Genomic DNA, 23,614 nt, shown 5'->3' with positions numbered 1-23,614 from the left:
CATGTAACCTTGACATTTTTCTCACCAGTTTTTTTCCTTTTGGAAAAGTTTACTTTTTGTAAAATTATAATTTTTATGTCAACATGTAATGAGTTTATTATTTTTAAATGTATTAATAAGTGAATATTTAAACTTTTGTTTTAATTTCTAAGGCTACACATAAACAAACACACAAACACACACATGAAGTTCTTTCAATCCTTAATAATTTTAAGAGTATAAACAAATCTCAAGACTAAAAAGTTTGAGAACTGCTAATCTAAATATTCATATTCTGGTAATGTAAAAGGAGTTTGTACTGGATTTCTGGTCAAGATGGTAGAATAGGTAAACCCTGTGTTTGCCTGCTCTCATGACATCAAAATTACAACTAAACTACAGAGCAACCATCATTGAGAATTCCTTGAATTCTAGCTGAACAGAAGTCCTAAAACTAATGACATACACAAGAGGCCATCTCAAGACTAGTAGGAGAGATGAGACATAGAATGAGTTGGTCCTATACCCACATGTGGCAGTTAAAAATTGGGAGGGACATCTCATCTGTGGATATCCTTTTGGAGGAGTGAGGGGTCCCAGCTCTATACCAGGCTCCCCAGCCTAGGGTTCCACTGCTAGGATGATAAGTCTCCACAACTTCTGGTTGTGAAAACTATTGGAGTTGTGGCTGAGTGAGAAAGAGGCTGCTGGAGACCCAGGTTTCCCTCTCAGAGGGCACTATGTACAGATTCACCCACTCTGGGCTCTAGCACTTGAAAAGCATCAAGGCCATATGGGAAAGAACTAAATTGTCTGGCATTAGGGAAGGGATGGAGGGGCAGCTTTCTCCCAGAAATGCTGGTAGAATCCATGTTTCTCTGTTGAGCCACACCACCTACTGGCATGGAGATGCAGCCAGGTGCCATATCTAATTCTCCATCAACCTGGCTAACACTGGTCGCCCCACAATGGTGATTCCCTGAGACCCCACTCCACCCAACTTTCAGGCCCACCCAAGCCACCTCCAGTGGCTTTTCCATACAAATGACCTGTTTTAGCTTATGCTGCACATTTTCCTAAAATTTCTCAAAGGTTCACAAACCGCAAGCAAACATCATCTGGCCTCCGTGTGCCCTATACCTCTTGCTGAGCAGCCCAGCACTACAGCAGCTGGTCTAAGTTTATGGCTTGGCCTCTTTAGGCACCTCTAACCCCAGTGTAAGTGGCTGACTCTACAACTGTTTGGTGGCTCATACCAGTTGGACCTGGTATAGCATGAGGTGTGGCTGAATTTGCCTGCAGCGGGGCCCCTCCCAGGAGGCCCTTGCACTGGCATGCCTAGGAGCTGGCTTCGATCAAGCTGGAGCACCACCTGGGGCATGTGAGGACAACACACCCAAGGGGGAGACTGGGTAGGGACTGGAACCCTGCTAAAGCAAATCCTGCTCTGTAGGGTGAGCCCCTGCACAACAGCTCCTCCCATGTAGTCACGGCCAGTCCTCAAAAATCATTCTGAGGGTCAGTCCCTCTCACTAATGTGCAAACAGCAAAAAAGGCTCAACTGTAATAGGAGGGCACACACAACCCATACAAGGAACACACCTGGAGCACCTGGCTCAGGTAACCAGGGAGATTGTGCCATTGGGCCCTCCAGGACACCTACTACATATGACCACTCTACTAACACTGGGAAACATAGAAGCTCTATCTAATGTATAGAAACAAACACAGGGAGGCATCCAAAATAGGAAGACAAAGTAACATATCCCAAATGAAAGAAGAGAACAAAGCTCCAGGAAAAGAACTAAACAAAATGGAGACAAGCAATTTACCATATGCAGAGTTCAAAACACTGGTTATAAGGATGCTCAATGAATTTAGGAGAAGAGTAGATGAACTCAGTGAGAGCTTTAACAAAGAGATAGAAAACAAAAAGAACTAGTCCAAAGTGAAGAATACAATAACTGAAATGAAGACTACATTAGAGGGAATCAATAGATTAGATGAAGCAGAGAATCGAATCAGTGATTTGGAAGGTAAGGTAGCAGAAAACATCCATAAATAACAGAAACGTGAAAAAAGGAATCCAAAAAGAGGATTGTTTAAGGGCTTCTAAGACAACATTAAATGTACTCATATACGCATCATAGGGGTACCAGAAGGAGAAGAGAGAGAGCAAGGAATTGAAAATCTATTTGAAGAAATAATGATGGAAAACTTCCCTAACCTGGTGAAGGAAGAAAACATACAAGCCCAGAAAGTGCATAGTCCCAAATAAGATGAACCCAAAGAGGCCCACACGTCATAATTAAAATGTAAAAGATTAAAGGCAAAGAGAATCTTTAAAGCATAGAGAAACTAGTAAATAGTTACCTACCAGGGAGTGGCTGATTCCTCAACAGAAAGTCTGCAGGCCAGAATGGAATGACATGAAATATTTAAAGTGATGAAAAGCAAAGACCTACAACCAAGATCACTATACTCAGCAAGGCTATCATTTAGAATCCAGGAGAGATAAAGAGCTTCCTAAACAAGAAAAAGATACTGGAGTTCATCACTACTAAACCAGTGTTACAAGAAATGTTAAGGATGTTCTTTAAGTGGAAAAAATAAAAAATATGAATAAGAAAATACAAGAAAGAACAATATTCTCACTGACAAAGGCAAGCAGTAAAAGCAGTGGAATGACCAATTATAAAACTAATACAAAGTTAAAAAGAAAAGTAGAAAGATCATATGTAATTACAATAAATTAAGAGATACACACAAACACATACATGAGGTAAAAATATAATGAAAAATACAATAAAATGGCAAGCTATAGATACTTTAAATATAAATAGATTAAATGCTCCAGTCAAAAGATATAGGGTGGCTGAATGGATTAAAAACAAGACTTGCACGTATGCAACCTATAAGAAAGTCCCTTCAGATCGAAAGAAACATACTGACCGAAAGGGATGGAAAAAGATATTTCATACAAATGGAAATGAAGAAAAAGCTGGGGTAGCAATATTACATCAGACAAAATAGACTTTAAAATAAGGTCTGTAACAAGAGATGAAGAAGGGCATTTCATAATGTTAAAGGTATCAATTCAACAAGAGGATATAATTCATAAATATTTATGAATCCAATGAGAGAGATCTACAGTAATACAGGATTATTAGGGGGCATTAACACTGAAGTGATATCGATGGATACATCATCCATACAGAAAATCAATAAGCAAACAGTGGCCTTAATGACATATTAGACAACACTAATTTAATTGTGTTGGTGGAACATTTCACAGAAAAGCAGCAGAATATGCATTCTTTTCAAGTATACGCGGAACATTTTCCAAGATAGACCACATGTTAGGCTAGAATACAAGGGTCAATAAATTTAAGAAAATTGTAATTATATCTAGCATCTTCCTAGACTACGAGGATATAAAACTAGAAATCAATTACAAGAAGAAAACAAAAACTCACAAATGCGTGCAGGCTAAATAACGTGCTACTAAACAATGAATAGGTTAAGGACAATATCAAGGAAGAAATAAAAAGATACATTGAGACAAAGAAAATTGAAAACACTATGACTCGAAATCTATGGGACACAGCCAAGGCAATTCTAAGAGGGAAATTCATAGCAATACATAACTATCTCAAGAAACAAGAAAAATCTCAAATAGTCTAATCTTACTCTTAAATGAACTAGAAAATCAAAAACAAACTAATACCAAGGTAAGTACAATAAAGAAAATAAAGATTGAAGCAGAAACAAATGAGATAATATCTCAAAGAACAACAGACAAGATTAATGAAATCAAGAGTTGTTTCTCTGAAAATATAAATAAAATTAACAAACCTTCAGCCAGACTCATCAAGAAAAAAAGAGGGAAGGCCTAAGTAAATAAAATCAGAAATGAAAGAGAAGGGACAACTGACTCCACAGAAATACAAAAGATAGTAGGAAGATACTATGAACAATTAAATGCCAACAAATTGGACAAGTTGAAAGAAATAGATAAATTCCTAGAATCATAAAATCTTCCAAGACAGATTAAGAAAAGCAGAAAATTGGAACAGATAGATAACTACTAACATAATTGAATCAGTAATCAAAAAACTCCCAACAAACAGAAGTCCTGAACCAGATGACTTCACAGGTGAATTTTACCAAACATCCAAAGAATTAATACCATCCTTCTCAAAATATTCCAAAAAACTGAAGAGAGAAAGCTCCCAAACTCATTTTACTAGGCAAGCATTACCCTGATATCAAAACCAGATAAAGACACTACAAAAAAAGGAAATTGTAGGCCAATATCCCAAATGAACAGTGATGCAAAAATCTACAACAAAATATTAGCTAAGTGGACTTAGCAATACATTTTAAAAAATCATACACCATGATCAAGTGGGATTTATTCCAGGGATGCAAGGTTGATTCAATATCCACAAATCAATGAACTTGATACACCACATATACAAAATGAAGGCTAAAAATCATATGATCATACAGAGGGTAGGGAGGAGGGGGGAGGAGGGAAGTAGAGGGAGTAAAAGGGGTCAAATATGTGGTGACAGTAAGAAATCTAACTATGGGAGGTGAACACACAATGCAATATATATATATTATATATATATACATACATTTATATAATATATATGTATATATATACAAATATATATACAAATATATATATAATATATATATATACATACACACACACACACACACACACACACACACACACACACACACCTTACTGTTAAATTATACACCTGAAACTTACTGGATTTCATTAACCAATATCACCATAAAAATAAATTTTTAAAAATAAGATGATCATAAAAATGGATGCAGTAAAAGTATTTTACAAAAATCAACTACTGAATAAAAACTCATAGCAAATTAGAGGCAGAGGGAACATACCTTAACAAAATAAAGGACATATATGACAAACCCACAGCTAACATAATACTCAGGGGTGAATACCTGAAAGCTTTCCCTTTAAGATCAGGGCCAAGACAAGAATATCCACTTTCCCCACATTTATTCAACATAGTACTAGAAATCCTAGCCACAGCAATCAGACAAGAAAAAAGAGATAAAAGGTATCCCAATTAGAAAGACATAAAACTGCCATTATTTGTAGATGACATGATAGTATATATAGAGAACCCTAAAGAGTCCACCAAAAGTAGTACTGATAAATGAATTGAGCAAGATAGAAATATTCAGAAATCAGTTGCATTTTATACACAAATAGCAAACTATCAGAAAGAGAAATTAAAAAAAAAAAGTCTTATTCATAATGGCTTCAATATGAATAAAATGCCTAAGAATAAATTTAATCAAGGAGGTAAAGGACTTGTACTGAAAAAATTATAAGACATTAAAGAAGAAAAAATTAAATGGAAGTCTATACCATGCTCCTGGATAGGAAGAATTAACATCGTTAAAATGACCACACTGTCAAAGCAATCTACAGATTCAATGCAATCCCTATCTAAATAGCAACGACATTTTCACAGACTAGAATAATCCTAAAATTCATATAAAATTGCAAAAGACCCTGAAGAGCCAAAGCAATGCTGAGAAAGGACAAAGTTAGAGGTATCACACTATCTTATATCACTACCTTAGATCAAGCATGGTACTAAATACAGCATGGTATTAAATAGAGACAATATAGATCAGTGGAACAGAATAGAGAGACCAGAAATAAACCCACATCTGTATAGTCAATTAACCTATGACAAATGAGGCGAGAATATACAATAGGGGTAAAGATAGTCTCTTTGATAAATGGTGCTGGGAAAACTAGACAGATATATGCAAAAAATAAAAATAGACCACAAGAATAAACTCAAGATGGATTAAAGACTTAAATATAAGACCTGAAAACGTAAAACTCATAGAAGAAAGCATAGGCAGTAAACACTTTGACAAGTTTCAGTAACATTTTTTTTGGATAGGTCTCCTTGGGTAAAAATAACAAAAGCAACAATAAACAAATGGACTACGTAAAACTAAAAAGGTTTTGCATGGTGAAGGAAATCATTAACAAAATGAAAAAACAACCTACTGAATGGGAGAAGAAATTCACCAATGATATATCTGATGAAGGGTTAATATACAAAAGAACTCATATAACTTAACACCACAAATACAAACAATCCGATTTAAAAATGAGCAGAGGACCTGAAGACATTTCTCCAAAGAGAACGTACAGATGGCTAACAGATACATGAAAAGATGCTCAATGTCACTCATCATCAGAGTAATGTAAATTAAAACCACATGAGATACCACCTCACACCTGTGAAAATGGCTATCAATGAATCAATGAACAACAAGTGTTGGCAATGATATTGAGAAAAGGGAACCATCATACGCTATTGGTGAGACAATTAATTTGTGCAGCCACTATGGAAAACAGTATGGAGGTTCCTCAAAAAATTAAAAATAGAATTACTATATGATCCAGCAATTCAACTGGGTATTTATCTGAAGAAATCCATAACCAAGATATGGAAGCTAAGTGTCCATCAATAAATGATTGGATAAAGAAGATCGGAGACATCAGAAAAAAGCACGTGGCATGAAGGATATCCCCAGATCTCTCCCCTTGAAATAACAACAAACTGAACATGTAAACTCATCGAATAACACCCACCTGAACACAAGTACATCTGAGAGATCGGTGCATCAGAGGATCCAAAGATGGGCAAATCTGCACGAGACTGGGCGGATGATTAGGAGTGTGAAACAAAGGAGCTGCAATACACAGCTGGGCTCCCTGCAAGAAAACGGGAATGGGACATTATGTCGCCAGGGAAGCTCGGAGCAGTGCTGCTTGAGCAGTCAGCACATTCTACACACCAGAGCCCAGGAATCAGGGCAGAGAGCAGGGCAGACACTGAGTGCAGAGAGGCAACAGCTGTGGCTTAGAAACTGCCATTGCAAACAGGGAGGCTGAGTCACAGAGCCTAGCTGAGCCCCACCCCACCAACCCAGAAGGCACTTACCCTCGCGTATATCAGAGCTAACACCACTGAGCCCCAGGAAAATGTGTTCAACCAGTACTGAAACATATACTACAGCTGGTACAAGAGACAGGAGTGATGATATCAAAACGAGACATCAGAAACCTGAGGGACAGCACTAAGTGAAGGAAAACAGCCACACATCCAGCAGATTTTTCCCAATCAGCTCCATCCTCATCTAGTCAGACAGAGTCAAAAGGAAGCAGCAAAGCATTGCACCTGACTGCTGGGCCAGAAACAGGCTCTCAGAACCTCTTCTGAGACTCAGACCCTCATCACCTATCACACACTTTCAAGGGGGTGGAGCCCTGGGACTGATCTTTGAGGCACATACCAGAGAGGAAAGAGCATTTTTAGTCTCAAAGCAGAGATCCAAGAGACTTTGAAGACTACCTAATGGAAGTCAAAAGAAAAGCCCCCTCTTACTAACCTCCTGAAAGATCACTATAATTTTTTTTTTTTAAAGCATAGCACACTTCCATTAATGCCCAGGCAAAGAAATAGTCCATCAAACACCATGAAGAACCAAGGTGAAAAGGCAGCTCAGAAAGAAACTGAAAAAATCTTGATAAAATAAGCTTAAAGACATAGAAATATGCGGTTAAACAGAGAATTCAGGATTGCACTTCTGAAAGCACTCAATGAGATGCAAGAAAATTCTGTCCAAAAATTCCAAGAAATTAGAAACAAAATAAACAAATAAAACAAATACTTTACCAAGAAGATCAAAACCCTGAAAAAGATCTCAAAAGAACTTCTGGATATGAAGAACAAATTAAAAGAGATAAAGAATGAAATAGCAAGCTTAGGAAATAAAGCTGACCAAATGGAGGAAAAAATTAATGATATTGAAAACAGAAATCTGAAAATGACACAGAAGGAAGAAAGATTTAAGAATGAAAAATAATGAAAGAACTCTACAAGAACTATCACCATCACAAAAAAAGCAACATAAGAATATTGGGTATACCAGAAGGAAACAAGAGGAAGAAGGGAACAGAGAATCTATTCAAACAGTCAATGAGAATTTCCCAAACCTATCGAAAGAACTGGATCTTCAAATCCAAGAAGCAAACAGACCATCCAATTATGTCAACCCAAAGAGGCCTTCTCCAAGACACATTATATTAAAATTGTTGAAAAATAATGATAAAGAGAATTCTCAGGGCAGCCAGGAAAAAGAAAACATTTACTTATAAAGGAAAATTGATTAGACTATCATCTGACTTCTCAGCAAAAACCTTACAAGCAAGAAAGGGATGGAACTAGGTAGTCAAACTATTGATAGAAATTACCAGCCAAGAATAATATATCCAGCAAAGCTCTCCTTTAGGAAGGAGAAATAAAGACCTTTCCAGCAATACAAAAGCTGAAGGAATTCTCCACCACAAGGTCTGCATTACAGAAAATACTAAAAGAGGTCATTCTACCTGAAGCAAAAGGACAAAAAATATATAACTATGAGTAAGATGACTAACAGGCCAACCAAAGCAGGAGAGTGCAACTCTTATTAATAATAGGATATTATAAGCTTAAATATTACATAATGGTTAAAGGCCAAAAAACCCCCCAAAACCACACACACAAAAAAACTCAAAAACCAAAAAACAACACTAAAGAAAAACCACTGAAAAGATGATAACAGCTACTGCAACTTAGAAAGGAATGGTCAGTATATATGTTGTGATAATTTTTGAGACAAGAAAGCAGAAAAGGGAAGTAAAGATCCAATTCCTCAAAGGAGAATGGAGATAAGGTGCATGCAGAAGAAAATGGAATATAAATATATAACTATCCTTTACATAAACTTAATGGTAACCACACACTAAAAATCCAGAACTAAGACACACATCATAAAACAAGAAGGAACAGAGGGAAAATCAACAAAACACCACCAAACAAAAATAACAGACAGAAACACAATGACAAAGAAACAATGAAGACCCCAAGTTATCAGAAAACAAAAGATAAAACGACCATAGGAAAACCTCATATTTCAATAATCACCCCTAATGTAAATGGATTAGATTCACCATAAAAAAGCATAGAGTAGCAGACTGGATCAAAAAAACAAAACAAAACAAAAACAAAACCAACCAAACCGCCATAGGCTGACTCCAAGAGACAATCTCAGCTGCAAGGACAGAGATTCAAAGTGAAAGGGTGGAAAATAATGATTCCAATAAATGGCATCCAGAGAAAAGTGGGTATAGCCATACTTATATCTGATGACATAGACCATGAGAGAAAGGGTAGAGGCAAGAAAGACACTTCAAAATTATAAAGGGAACCATGCATCAAGAAGACATAACACATATTATTATTTGTTTCCAACCAGGGAGCACCAAAATATTTAAAACAACTATTAACAGGATTAAGAGGAAAAATTGGCAAAAACGCAGTTATAGTAGGGGACCTAAATACCTCGTTGTCAGCTATGGATATACCATCCAAACAGAAAATCAATAAGGAAATATCATCCTTAAATGACACATTAGACCAATTGGACATAATCAACATTTACAGAGCCCTTCATCCCAAAGCAGCAGCTTATACGTTATTCTCTAGTGCACATGGAACACTTTCAAGGATAAATCATATGTTGAGACATAAAACTGCCTCAACAAATTTAAGAAGACCGAAATCATGTCAAGCATATTCTCTGACCATAATGGTTTGAAAGTAGGGATCAACTGTAAAAAGAAAGTGAGAATAACCGCAAATACGTGGAGATCAAACAACATGCTACTGAAGAATGACTGGGTCATAGAAAAAATAAAAGGAGAGATCAAGAGATACATAGAATCGAACAAAAATGAAAGTACAGCATATCAAAACTTTTGGGACACAGCAAAAGCAGTAATAAGAGGAAAGTTTATAATTACAGGCCTATCTCCAGAAACACGAGCAAGCCCAAATAAACAACCTAACATTACATCTTAAAGAACTAGAAAAAGAACAAATAAAGTTCAAAGTCAGCTGAAAAAAGGAACTAATAAAAATTAGGGCAGAATTAAATGAAATTGAGAACAAAAAGACAATAGAAAAAATGACTGCAAAAATCTAGGTTTAAAAAAATTTTTGCCCATCTTTATTGAAATATAATAGACAATTAGTTGCTTATATTTACATTATATGATTCAATGAGTTTTTTTTTCAATTATTGTTGGCATACAATAATATACCAGTTTCAGTTGTATAGAATACTGATCTGAGATCCACATAACTTTCAAAGTGATCACCCCTCTAAATCTAGTACCCTCTTCCTTTTTACATATTTATTTCAACAGTATTAACCATCTTCAACATGCTCCACTCTACATCTCCATGTCTATTCTGCAGTATCCATTTGTATCTCGGCAGCAATCCACAGATGCTCTGTATCACTTTTGTTGTTTTCGTTGTTAATTTTGTTCTTTAGATTCCACATGTACATGAAATCATTTGATATTTGCCTTTCTCTATCTAACCCATTTCATTTAGCACAATAACCTCTTGGTCCATCAAGGCAATATCTTTTTCCATCCCCTTCCTTTTAGTGTGTTTTCCAATCTGAAGTGAATCTCTTGGAGGCAGCATATGTAGGGGTTTTGTTTCTTATCCATTCGGCCACTCTATCTTTTGGTTGGAGCACTTAATTCTTTTCCATTTAAGGTACTTGTTGATAGGAATGTAGTTATTACCATTCTTTATTCATGTTTTTGACACATGCTTTTTCTTCTTAAAGAAGTCCCTCCAACATTTACTGTAATATTGACTTGGTGATAAATTCCATTAGCTTATTTTTGTCTGGGAAGCTCTTTACCTGTCCTTCAACTCTAAATGACAGATTTGCTGAATAAAGTATTCTTGGTTGTAGACCCTGGGTTTTTATCATGTCAAATATTTTGTGCCAACTCCTTCTGTCCTGCATGGTTTCTTTTGAGAAAGCAGCTGCTAGTCTTATGGGTGCTCCCTTGAAGATAACTAACTGCTTTTCTCTTGCTGTTTTTAAGATCCTCTCTTGGTAGCTAAACTTTGGCATTTTAATTATGATGTGTCCTGGTGTGGGCCTCTTTGGGTCCCTGGTTTTTGTGATTCTTTGAGCTTCCTGGAGTTTTATGTCTATTTCATCACCAGGTGAGGGAAGTTTTCCATCATTATTTCTTCAAATAGCTTTTCAACGTCTTGTTTTATTTCCGGTACCCCTCTGACACGGATATTTTTGCTGTTAATAATGTCCCATAGGCACCTTAAATTATTATTATAGTCTTGGCTTCTTTTTTCTTGCCATTCTGATTGAGTTCTTGGTTTTCTCATCCTCTATACAGGTCATTTGATCCTCTTCTTTATTCACTTTGTTTGTTCCATTTAATATATTTCTCATCTCAGATAGTATGTTCTTCATTTCTGACTGGTCCCTTTTATAATTTTCGTTTCCATTTTTATGTTTTTTGTCTCTTTGTTGAAGTTCTCACTGAATTCATCTACATTTTCCCTAAGTTCATTGAGCATCTTTATAACCAGTGTTTTGAACTCTGCATTTGTTAGATTGCTTGACTCCAATATTTTTGGATCTCTGTTCTGTTCTCTCATATGGTTTCCCCTTCTTTGTCTTCCCATTTTGGCTGCCTTTCTGTGTCTGTTTCTATGTACTAAGCAAAGTTCTTAAGTCTCCCAGTCTTTGTGAAGTAGGTGTGTAGTGGTACAGTCTTGATAGCGGGGTTCAGCTGTAGGACAAATTTAGCCCCAGACTGTGCCCCTTCATGGCCGCCTGTTAAGATTCGGCATGCAATCCGCAGATGCTGTGTTTATAGTTGTCTCAAAAGGTCACACCAGAAGCCGAGGCCAGCTGCCACCAGTGTGAGTCTAGGCACTGCTCAGCAAGGGGGACCTCAGTGAAGACACAGCTGAATGTGGCTAGAGTGGGGCAGCGAGTTGGGGTAAGAGGAGATTCAGGGAATCCTCCAGATGGAGCGACCTCTGCTGTTTTTGCTATGGTGCTGCTGCTGCCACACAATGGAAGTGGGGATGGTTCAACAGAGGAACAATGGATATCGCAGGCACTTCTGTACAGAGTGAGTCTTTCTTTGACCCTCACTCCAACAACTCAGTGTCCCCCTGTTAAGTCCCTGGTGCCCACTGTGCAGCTGAACTGGCACTGGTGCTCAAAGCGAGCACGTCCGTCACCAAGAAAGTATGTTCGCGGACATGGCTCTTTTAAAAGGTATCTGCAGCTGCTGCTGCCAGAGTTGCAGCCTCCATTCCACTCAGACCCTTGGGACTTGGCAGCCTTGAGTCCTTCCACCATTCTCCCTCTGCTGTTGCAGGGTGATTTCTAGATTTCTCCCTACTGTATGGCTTGTTCATCTAGATCCCAGGCGATTTTCTTTGCTGTTTGCAACTTGTTTGTCACAACTTTGATTTGGTCGTCAGGAGGATGAACAGAGCCTCTATTATATACGCCATTTTTTGTCTGCCTCCAAAAAGCTAGTTCTTTCAGATTAATAAAATGGAAAAATCCCTGGCTAGACTCACTAAAGAAAAAAAAAAGACACAAAGAAAGAAAATCAGGAATGAAAAAAAGAAGTCACAGCAGATTCCATCGAAATACAAAAAATCATACAATACTATGAAAAATTATATGACACCAAATTTAATAACCTAGTAGAAATGGAAGTTCTTAGAAATATACAATCTTCCTAGACTGAATCATGAAAAACTGGAAAATCTAAATAGACCAATCAACAGTATGGAAACTAACGCAATCATCAACCTCTCCCACTCCCCCCAAAAGTAAAAATGCAGGACCAGATGGTTTCACAAGTGAATTCTACCAAACATTCAAAAATTTAACTTCTATTCTTATACTTTTCCAAAAAATTGAGGCCTACATCACACTGATACCAAAACATGGTAATGTAACTCGAAAAAGTAAAACTATAGACCACTATCTCTTATAAACACAGATGCAAAATTCCTAAATAAAATACTAGCAAATCAAATATAACAACACATTAAAAAGATTAAACACTATGATCAAATGGGCTTTATCCCAGGGACACACGCATGGTTCAACATATGCAAATCGATAAATATAAACAACAACAACAACAAAAAACCATATGAGCATATCAATAGATGCAGAAAAAAGCATTTGACAAGATACAACAACCATTTATAATTAAAACACTTAATAAAATGGGTATACAGGGAAAATACCTCAACATAATTAAGGCCATTCACAACAAACCCTCAGCTAACATCATATTTAATGGTGAAAAACTCAAAACCTTCCCTCTAAGATCAGGAACAAGACAAGGGTCTTTGCTATCACCTCTATTATTCAATATAGTATTGATAGTACTAGCTAGAGAACCGGGCAAGGGAAAGAAATGAAAGACATCCAAACAGGGAATGAAAAATGCAAACTCACTTTTTGCAGATGACATGATTCTCTATATAGAAAACCCTGAAGGCTCTACTAAAAAACTATTTATTAGAAATAATTAACAAATACAGTAAAGTCTCAGGATACAAAATCAATGTTCAAAAATCCATAGCATTCCTATACTCTAATAATAAATTTTCAGAAAAAGAAATGAAAAAAACGATTCCTCTTGCAATTGCAACTAAAAGAATAAGATAGCTAGGAATAAACCTAACAAAACAAATGAAGAACCTATAACTGAAAACTGGACATTATTAAAATATATTGAAGACACAAAAAAATGGAAAGATATTTCGTGTTCTTGGATTGTAAGAATAAACATAGTTAAAAAGACCTTATTACCCAAACATTATACAGATTTAATGCAACTGCCATCAAAATCCCAGTGGTATTTTTTTTTTTTAAAGAAATAGGACAAAAAACCATCAGATTTGTGTGGAAGCACAAAAGACCCTGAATAGCTAAAGCAATCCAGGGAAAAAAGAACAAGGCTGGACGTATCACTCTGTCTGACTTCAAATTATAATACAAAGTGACAATAATCAAAATGGCATGGCATTAGTGGAAAAACAGGCACACCAACCAATGGAACAGAATTAAGAGTCCAAAAGTAAACCTATGTTTATATGAGCAAATAATTTTTGACAAAGGAGCCAAAACCATACAACAGGGAAAGGAAAGCCTATTCTATAAATGGTGCTGGGAAAAATGGAAAGCTACCTGTAAAAGACTGAAGCTAGACTGTTGACTATCACCACACACTAAAATTAACTGACAGGGAATTAAGGACCTGAATATAAGACCTGAAACAATAAAATGCATAGAAGAAAACATAGGAACAAAACTGAAGGACCTTGGACTTAAAGAAGATTTTATGAATTTGACCTCAAAGGCAAGGAAATTAAAAGCAAAAATAAATGAACAGGACTATATCAAACTAAAAAGTTCTGCACAGCAAAAGAAACCACCACAGGGCAAAGAGGCAACCATCTGAATGGGAGAATATATTTGCAAACGACACCTCTGATAAGGACCTAATATCCAAAATATATAAAGAACTCATAAACTCAACAATAAAAAAAAAAAATCCAATTAAAAAATCGGCACTGGACTTGAACAGACACTTCTCCCAAGAAGACATACAAACAGCCAACAGACATATGAAAAGATGCTCAACTTTACTATGTTTTAGGGAAATGCAAATTAAAACCACAATGAGATAGCATCTCACACCTCTTAAAATGGCTCTCATCAATAGGACAAATAACAACAAGTGTTGGAGAGATTGTGGGCAAAAAGGAACCCTCATATACTACTGGTGGGAATGCAAATTGGTATAGCCAGTATAGAAAACAGTATGGAGATACCTCAAAAAACTAAAAACTGAATTACCATAAGATCTAGCAATCCATCTTTAGGTATCTACCTAAAAGACCTGAAAATATTTATTTGCAAAGATATATACACGCTTATGTTCACAGTAGCATTATTCACAGTGGCCAGGGCATGGAAGAAACTGAAGTGTCCTATGACAGATGACTGGATAAAGATGTGGTACATATATACAATGGAATATTACTCAGCTGTAAGAAAATGAAATACTGCCATTTGTGACAACCTAAGTGGATCTTGAGATAACCATGCTAAGAGAAATATGTTAGACAGAAGAAGTCGAAAACCATATGATTTCACTCATATGTGATATAAAGCTGAAAGCAAAAATCGTGACAGAGACTCATGGAAGTGGATGGTGGGTTAGTGTTTACCAGAGGGAAGCGGGGGGTGCAGCTATAAAAGGGGTTGAATATTTGATGAGGGAAGGAAATCTGACTTTGGGTGGTGAACAACAATGTGATATATATAACGTACTGTTGAATGCAACATATATATGACATATTGTTGAATTTTACACTTGAAACTTATTTGATTTTATTAATCAATATCACCTCAATAACTTTTTTTAAAAAAAATTGGTAACTATATATAGATATATAAAATATGAAATCTTGACATTTGCAACAACATGGATGAACCCAGAGAGCATATGCTAAGTGAAATAAATTATATAGAAAAACAAATACCATCTGATTTGACTTATGTGTGGAATCTAAAAAACAAAATAAACAAAGCAAAAACAGACTCATAGAACAAACTGATGGTAGTCAGAGGGGAGGGGTTTTGGAGGGATGGATGAAAAGTGTGAAAGGGATTAAAAAGTATAAATTGGCAGAAAAATCGTCATGGGAATGTAAAGTACAGCAGAGGGAATATAGCCAATAATACTATAATAACTGTTTGGTGCCAAGTGGTACTAGACTTATGGGGTGATCACTTTTTAAGTTAAATACATAGGTAAACACTGTTATATACCTGAAACTAATATCATATTATATGTCAACTGTAATTGAAAAATAAAAATAATAAAAGCTTAGAGATAAATTTAATGGAAAATGTAGAAGACCTCTATACTAAAAATAATCAAACACTGCTTACAAGAATTAGAGACACTAACTCAAATGGAAAGCTATATCATGGACTGGAAGACAATATTGCAAAGATGTTAGTTTTCACCCATGAAAATCTAAGCACATTTACTTAAGAAATCTAGAAGCTAATTCTAAAATGTACTTGAAAAAGAAAATGACCTAGACAAGCCAAAACAATTTTAAAAAAGAAGATAGAGGACTTACTCTGATTTTGAGACTTATTATAAAGCTACAATAATCTAAGACCAGGTGGTATTGGTAATAGGACTTAAGACATATCAAAGGAAAGAATAATCTAAAAATAGAAAAACAATCATATAATGTTTGGTAAGATAAACAGAGCAATTTCATTCAATTCAACAAGTGATGGGACAAAATAACATCCATCCATATGGAAGAAAACAGACACTCAACCCTTACCTTACATTATAAACAACTCTTAACATGAGATGGGTAATGGAATAAAAAAAATCAAATTATACATAATATTTTTATTTATTTATCCCCCCCACCACAATAACATTTTTAGAAGAAAATACAGGGAACTATCTTCGCAACATCAGAGAAGACAAATATTTATTTGAGAGGTTAAAAAATAATTATAAACAAAAAAATAAACTGGACTTCAAAGTTAAAGCTCATTGAAAGATACCATTGAAATGAATAGGCAAGCCACAGACTAGAGCAAGTATTTGCAATACATATAACGAAAGACTTCTATCCAGAATACATAAAAGATTCCTATTACAAGAAATAAAAACAGCTCGAATAAACAATCTAACCTTACACTTAAAAGAACTATAAAAAGAACAGAAAAAAAAAAAAACCCAAAGTAAGTAGAAGGAAGGAAATAATAAAGATCAGAGCAGAAAAAAACAAAATAGAGTCTAGAAACACTAAATAAAAGATTAATGAAACCAAGAGCTGGTTCTTTGAAAGGATAAACAAAATTGACAGACCTTTGGCCAGACTCATCAAGAAAAAGAGAGGACCCAAAGTTAGAAATGAAAGAGGAGAAATAACTACGGCCTCCACAGAAATGCAAAGAATCATATGAAAATACTACAAGCAATTACATGTCAACGAACTGTACAATCTGGTAGTAATGGACACTTCCTAGAAACATAAAATCTCCCAAGACTGAGTCAAGAATAAACAAAATCTGAACCCACCAATTACCATCAATGAAATAGAATCAGTAATCAAAAACCTCCCAAAAAACAAAAGTCCTGGACCATATGGCTTCATAGGCGAATTTTACCAAACATTCAACAAAGAATTAACACCTATTCTTCTCAAAATATTCCAAAAAATCCAAAAGGGAAGGCTCCCTAACTCCTTTAAAGAGGCCACCATAACCTTAATTCCAAAATCAAAGACATTACAAAAAAAGAAAACTATAGGCAGATATCTCTTATGAACACTGATGCAAAAATCCTCAACAAAATATTAGCAAACTGAATTCAGCTATACATTAAGAATATCATACACCATGATCAAGTTGGATTTATTCCTAGGATGCACGGTTGGTACAATATCTGCAAATGAATTAATGTGATATACCATATTAACAAATTGAAAGATAAAAAACATATGATCCTATCAACAGATGCAGAAAAAGCATTCAACAAAATCCAGCATCCATTTATGATAAAAATGGACGCAAAGTGGGAATAGAGGGAACATACTTCAACATAATAAAGGCCACATACGACAAACCTCCAGCTAACATCATACTCAATGGAGAAAGGCTAAAAGCATTTTCCTTAAGATCAGGAACAAGACAAGGATGCCCACTTTCACCACTCCTCTTCAACACTGTATTAGAAATCTTAGCCACAGCAATAAGACAAGAAAGAGAAATAAAAGGGCATCCGAATTAGAAAGGAAGAAGTAAAACTCTAGTTATTTGCCGATATATGTATACTATATAGAGAGAGCCCTAAAGATTCCACCAAAGTAACAGGTTACACAATAAATATTCAGAAGTCAGGGGCATTTTTATACATTAATGATGAACTTTCAGAAAGAGAAATTAAGAAAACAATCCCATTTACAATTGTGTCAAAACTATAAAATACCTGGAAATCAAATTAACCAAGGAGGTAAAAGACCTGTTTTCAGAAAATTATAAGTCATTGAAAAAAGAAATTGAAGAAGATACAAATAAATGGAAGTATATACCGTGCTCGTGGTAAGAAGAATCAACATCATTAAAATAGCCATCTTACCCAAAGCAATCTATAGATTCAATGCAATCTCTATCAAAATATCGATGGTATTTTTCAGAGAGCTAGAACAAATAACCTTAAAATTTATATGGAACCATAAAAGACCCCAAATGGCCAAGGCAATCTTGAGAAAAAAGAACAAAGTTGGAGGTATCACACTACTTGATATCAAACTATACTACAAGACTACAGTAATCAAAATAGCATGCTACTGGCATAAAAACAGATACATTGATCAATGGAACAGAAATAAATCCACACATGTACACTCAATATATGACAAAGGAGGTAAGAATATACAATGGGGTAAAGACAGTCTCTTCAATAAATGGTATTGAGAAAACTGGATACATGCAAAAAAAACCCCACCATATACACCATATACAAGAATAGACTCAAAATAGATTAAGACTTAATTGTAAGACCAGAAACCATAAAACTTATAGAAGAAAACATGGGTAGTAAACTCCGTGATATTGCTAATAGTAATTTCTTTTAGGATACATCTCCTCGGGTATGAGAAAGGAAAGAAAAAATAAACAAATGGACTATATCAAACTAAAAGGTTTTTGCACAGTAAAGGAAACCATCAACAAAACAAAGGCAACCACTGAATGGTAGAAGATATTTACTTATGATACTTCAGATAAGGGGTTACTATCCAAAATATATAAAGAACTCATACAAACAAACAATTCAATTAAAAAACAGGCAGAAGACCTGAACAGATACTACTCCCAAAAGGAAATACAGATGGCTAATAGACATATGAAAAGATGCTCTTGGTCACTAATCATTAGAGAAATGCAAATTAAAAGCACAATGAGATATCACCTCACATCTGTCAGAATGGCTATAAGCAACAAATCAAGAAACAAGTGTTGGTGAAGATGCGGAGAAAAGGGAACCCTCATACATTGTTGGCGGGATTGCAAATTGGTACAGCCACTATGGAAAATAGTCTAGAGGTTTCTCAAAAAAATAAAAACGGGTATACCTTCTGAACCAGCAATTGCACTTCTGGATATTTATCCAAAGAAAACTGAAACAATAATTCGTAAAGACCTATGCACCCCAACATTCATGGTAGCACAATTTACAATAGCCAAGATATGGAAGCAACCTAAATATCCATCAACAGACAACTGAATAAAGAAGTTATGGTTCATATATACAATGGAATATTACTCAGTCATTAAAAAAATGAAATCAAACCATATGCAATGACATGGATGGACCTAGAGGTTATTATGCTGAGTGAATTAAGTCAGACAGAGAAAGGTAAATGCCATGTGATTTCACTTACATGTAGAATCTAAGAGACAGAAAGAACAAACTAATCAAATACAGACTCACAAATATAGTGGACGATTTGGCGATGGACAGGTGGAAGGGGGTTTGGGGAGCTGGGAGAATGGAGTGAAGTATTAAAGAGGTACAAATTAGTAGCTGATAGGTGGTCATGGGGATGGCGAGCATGGCATCGAGAATGCAGTTAGCATTAATATATCGGCTAGGTGGAAAATTAGAGGAGAGGAGCAATTAAGGGGATTGTTTTATAAATGACATGTCTAACCAATGTACTATGTACTTGAAACTCATTAAAATAAATTAATTTAAAAAAAGAATTCCTACTACTAAAGGAAAAAGATGTATTACCCAATAAAAAATGGGTAAAATATCTAAATAGACACCTCTGAAGAAGATATAAAAGCATTTGAAAATGTTCTCAACATCATTAGTTATATGAGAAATATAAATTACAACTGCAAAAATATATTACCATACCATTCAGAAGGCCAAAATGAAAATATTGATAACATCAAATGTAGATGACAATGTGAGGCAATTAAAATTCTCATGTATTTCTGGTAAAAGTTTAAAATGGTACAGTAACTTTTAAACACTAGCTGTTTCTAAAAAAGTTAATTATATTCCTGCCTTCTGAATGAACAATACTAACTGCTAGGGGCCTACTGAGAAGAAGTAAAAACACATGTCCATAAAAAAACTTTAAAATACGTTCACAGCAGTTTTATTCACTATAGCTCCAAACTGGAACATTTCATGTCTATCAACAAGAAAGGCATAAATACACTGGTGTATTCATACAATTGAATACTTTTCTACAATTAAAATAAACTATTTATATATGCCAAAACACGTATAAATCTCTCAGACATTAAGCCGAGACAAAGAAAGCAGACATGAAAAAAAGTCTACAATAGACAAAACTAATCTATGCTGATAGAAATCACAACTGTGATTGTCCTAGTGGGACAGACTGACTTGGAAGAGGACTGTTGGAACTTAATAGGTTACTGGAAGTGTCCTTTATCTTGACTGTAGTGTGAGATACATGGCTTCATACTTCTGTCAGAACTCGAAGAACTTTACATGTAAGATCTCTACATACATTATACCAGAAAGCATGGAGTGGATTCTTGGTAAGGTTAGAGCAGCTAATATCTCTATAAACATAAGGCAACAAGGAAAGTACTTACATGGGGAATGTTATCCAAACATAAATTTAGATTTTTAGAGGCATGGAAGTCAGTCATGTATAGGTTTTTCAAAGATCTCAGGCCTTTAGTAAGATGGCTACTATCAAAAAACACCAGAAAATAACAAGTATTGGTAAGGATGTGGAGAAACTGGAACTCTTGTGCATTGCTGGTGGTAATATTTAAATAGTGTAGCCACTGTGGAAAATAGTATGGTAGTTCCTTAAAAAATTAAACAAAGAATTACTGTATGATCCAGCAATTTTACATCTGGTTTTATACCCCAAAGAACTAAACACAGTCACTCATATAGATATTTGTATACCCATGTTCTTAGCAGCATTATTCATAGAAGCCAAAAGGTGGAAGTAACCCAAGTGTCTGCTGACAGATGAATGGATAAGCAAAATGTTTTATATACACACAATGGAATACTATTCAGCCTTAAAAAGAATGAAGTATATGGGTGACACTTGAGGACATTATGTTAAGTGAAATAAACCAGTCACAAAAAGAACAAATACCATATGATTCCACTTACATGAATAGTGAGGTACTTATGCAGTACCTAAGAGTAGTGAAATTCATAGAGACAGCAAGTAGAATGGTGGCTGGTTGCCAGGGGCTAAGGGGAGAAGGGTAATGGGAGTTACTATTTAATGAGTACAGAGTTTCAGTTCTGTAAGATGAGAAAAAAGTTCTGGAGATAGATAGTGATGATAGTTGCAGAACAATGTAAATGTACTTAATGCCACTGAACTATCAGCTTAAAAATGGTTAAGATGGTAAATTTTATGTTATATGTACTTTACCACAATTAAAAATATACCCACAACATTCAAAGGTGTCAACTACCTGAGTCCATGAGCCTTTATCTGTATAGACTCACCCAGGTAGCTCTGACTTGGAAAAATTCTCTCTGTTGTCCATAGTTCTTCTCCTTCTTCTAACTTGCGGATCATATCAGGCTTAGTCATGTGAAATCCTGATAATAAAAAATGAGATTTGGTTTAATCTCCTTGCGCTTCAAAACTACTGAAGGAAGAGAAAGATATAGCTTCAGGGCAGCAGACAAGGTATACGTTGTCTTACCAAAGTTAATACCCTACACTGGGCAAATGAGGACATAATAATACGTTCTGCTAACAAAAAGGGATTCATCACCTCTGATACCTGAAATCCAAAGTTCTATAGGTTTCAAAAACTCTCGAATAGAAATTAATGACACTGAAAGATTCATGGAGTTTTTCTTACCCACAGAGATGAAGTGGCAATAGTTTTCCAACATGACGTCCCTGTAGAGGGCCTTCTGATCAGAGTCCAGTTGCTGCCACTCTTCCTGGGTGAAGTCCACAATCACATCCCTGAATGACACTGATCCCTGTAAGGGCATACTCTAGTTCATCCTAAAGTGATTTAAACTAGTGAGAACTAGATATTGGAGATCTAGTTCTGACCATATTCAGTGGTCAGACTAGTTTTCTTATTTTGTGTTTTATATTGCAGAACAGTCTCTCTTAAAATACATTCATCTGTATTATTATCTCATGCTAAAACTTTATGAGATCATACTATTTGTCTTGAACGTGAATGGTTGCCTGGTAGACCAAAATGAATAAAACCCTGATTAAAATCATGAGAAGTTATAGGCTAAGAGATAGACATTACATGTAAATACATATAATCAATAGCTATTACAGATACGATAACAGAAATATGTATAAGGGAAAGTGCTACAAAGTAAAGAAAAATATCATTTTGTATTCCAAGGCTTCATTGAGGACACAAAAATTTTGTACTCACAATGAATTTGTTTTGTAGATCTACAGGGCATCAGCTTTTAAAATTCACAGGGAGAGGAAAACGAGTTAGTAAATTCAGGAATAGCAAGACACAACTTGTTAAGAAAGAGTCTATGAGCTCTAAGAAGAAAAAGGTATATGGAGGTAAGCAGTGGACATATTTATGGAATCATACTATATTTTTTTCCTACAGAGCAATGGTCTTTAAATGTACTGAGCACACTCCCAACAGACTTGTATTTATTTATAAACCATCAGTAGGTATTAATGGTAATCCACACTGTTAATGACTACTGCTCTTGAATGTAAACTGTTAGTATTTTCCTCCCTTTCCATATACTGTTTTTTATATTCCACTGTAATGCATATTCCACATTGGGTGTGCTGTGTTATGGAGTATAAAGAAATTGAGGAAACATTAAGTTAGTACATGTTATGTGATAAAATTTGTACTTTACAGGCAATAATACTCCTGAAAACTAGAGAAAGCTTGCGGTGTGGTAGGTGAGAAAGACAAATAAACACTGTTAAATATGTCTCTTAGATTAAGGTATTATTAGGGGTCTAGATAGGGGACAACTGGTTGCTATGATAAATTGCAACAGAATTGGTCATAAATTGGTTATAGAGTAGAAAAAAGAGAAATAGCTTTTCAGTTACTTGTATAAGCAAGTGAGTAGGTACTGAGACTAGAAAATGCGAAACAGAAGAAAGTATAAGCTGAACCAAAGGAGTTAATGAGGTAAACCCTGGAAATGTGCTTGAAGTGTCCATGGGACATACAGGTGATTAGCTGTTGGATGTATTGTTCTGACTCTCTGGATAGAGGTCTAGGATGGAGAGAAGTATTTGAGAATCCCTAGAATCTGATCAGTATAATCTTTACTGTAAATCTGATTGTGAATAGAGAAAGAGAGTCAGTGAAGAGATGAGAACCAATAAGCATCTTTAGAAAACCAGTATTTTAAAAATTGGTAGATGAAGAGGAATTTTCTGGGAAAAAAAAAGATGAAAACAGAACAAAGTACCACCTTTGATTCAAAAGCGGACTATTTCAAGAGTGAACTAGCATATGCACTTCCTTCTCTTGCACCCATATATAAATTAGAAGAAACTAAAAATATAATAAATCTATAAAA

At 35.3% G+C, this 23,614-nt stretch overlaps 1 protein-coding gene across 13 annotated transcripts in view; it reads right to left on the bottom strand.

Annotated features, from left to right (window-relative positions):
• The window catches only part of ZNF382 (zinc finger protein 382), a 32,482-nt gene that overhangs the window by 5,736 nt on the left and 3,132 nt on the right, over positions 1-23,614 (bottom strand). For 3 of the 13 annotated variants that reach the window (XM_036232165.1, XM_036232167.1, XM_036232166.1), the window contains exons 3-4: positions 21,928-22,079; positions 21,563-21,658 (exon numbers count right to left, since the gene is read on the bottom strand). In XM_036232165.1, the coding sequence (XP_036088058.1) occupies positions 21,563-21,658; positions 21,928-22,066 (235 nt within the window). In that variant the 5' untranslated portion in view covers positions 22,067-22,079. Of the gene's footprint in view, positions 1-6,652; positions 6,776-20,673; positions 20,774-21,214; positions 21,299-21,562; positions 21,659-21,927; positions 22,080-23,614 lie in introns of those variants that run through there. The other 10 variants (XM_036232169.1, XM_036232172.1, XM_036232173.1 and 7 more) reach the window with 8 other exon arrangements.

The sequence above is a fragment of the Rousettus aegyptiacus genome, unplaced genomic scaffold, assembly GCF_014176215.1.
Source record: "Rousettus aegyptiacus isolate mRouAeg1 unplaced genomic scaffold, mRouAeg1.p scaffold_m13_p_14, whole genome shotgun sequence".
NCBI classification, from domain to species: domain Eukaryota; kingdom Metazoa; phylum Chordata; class Mammalia; order Chiroptera; family Pteropodidae; genus Rousettus; species Rousettus aegyptiacus.
This window is presented reverse-complemented; position numbering and strand designations above follow the sequence as displayed.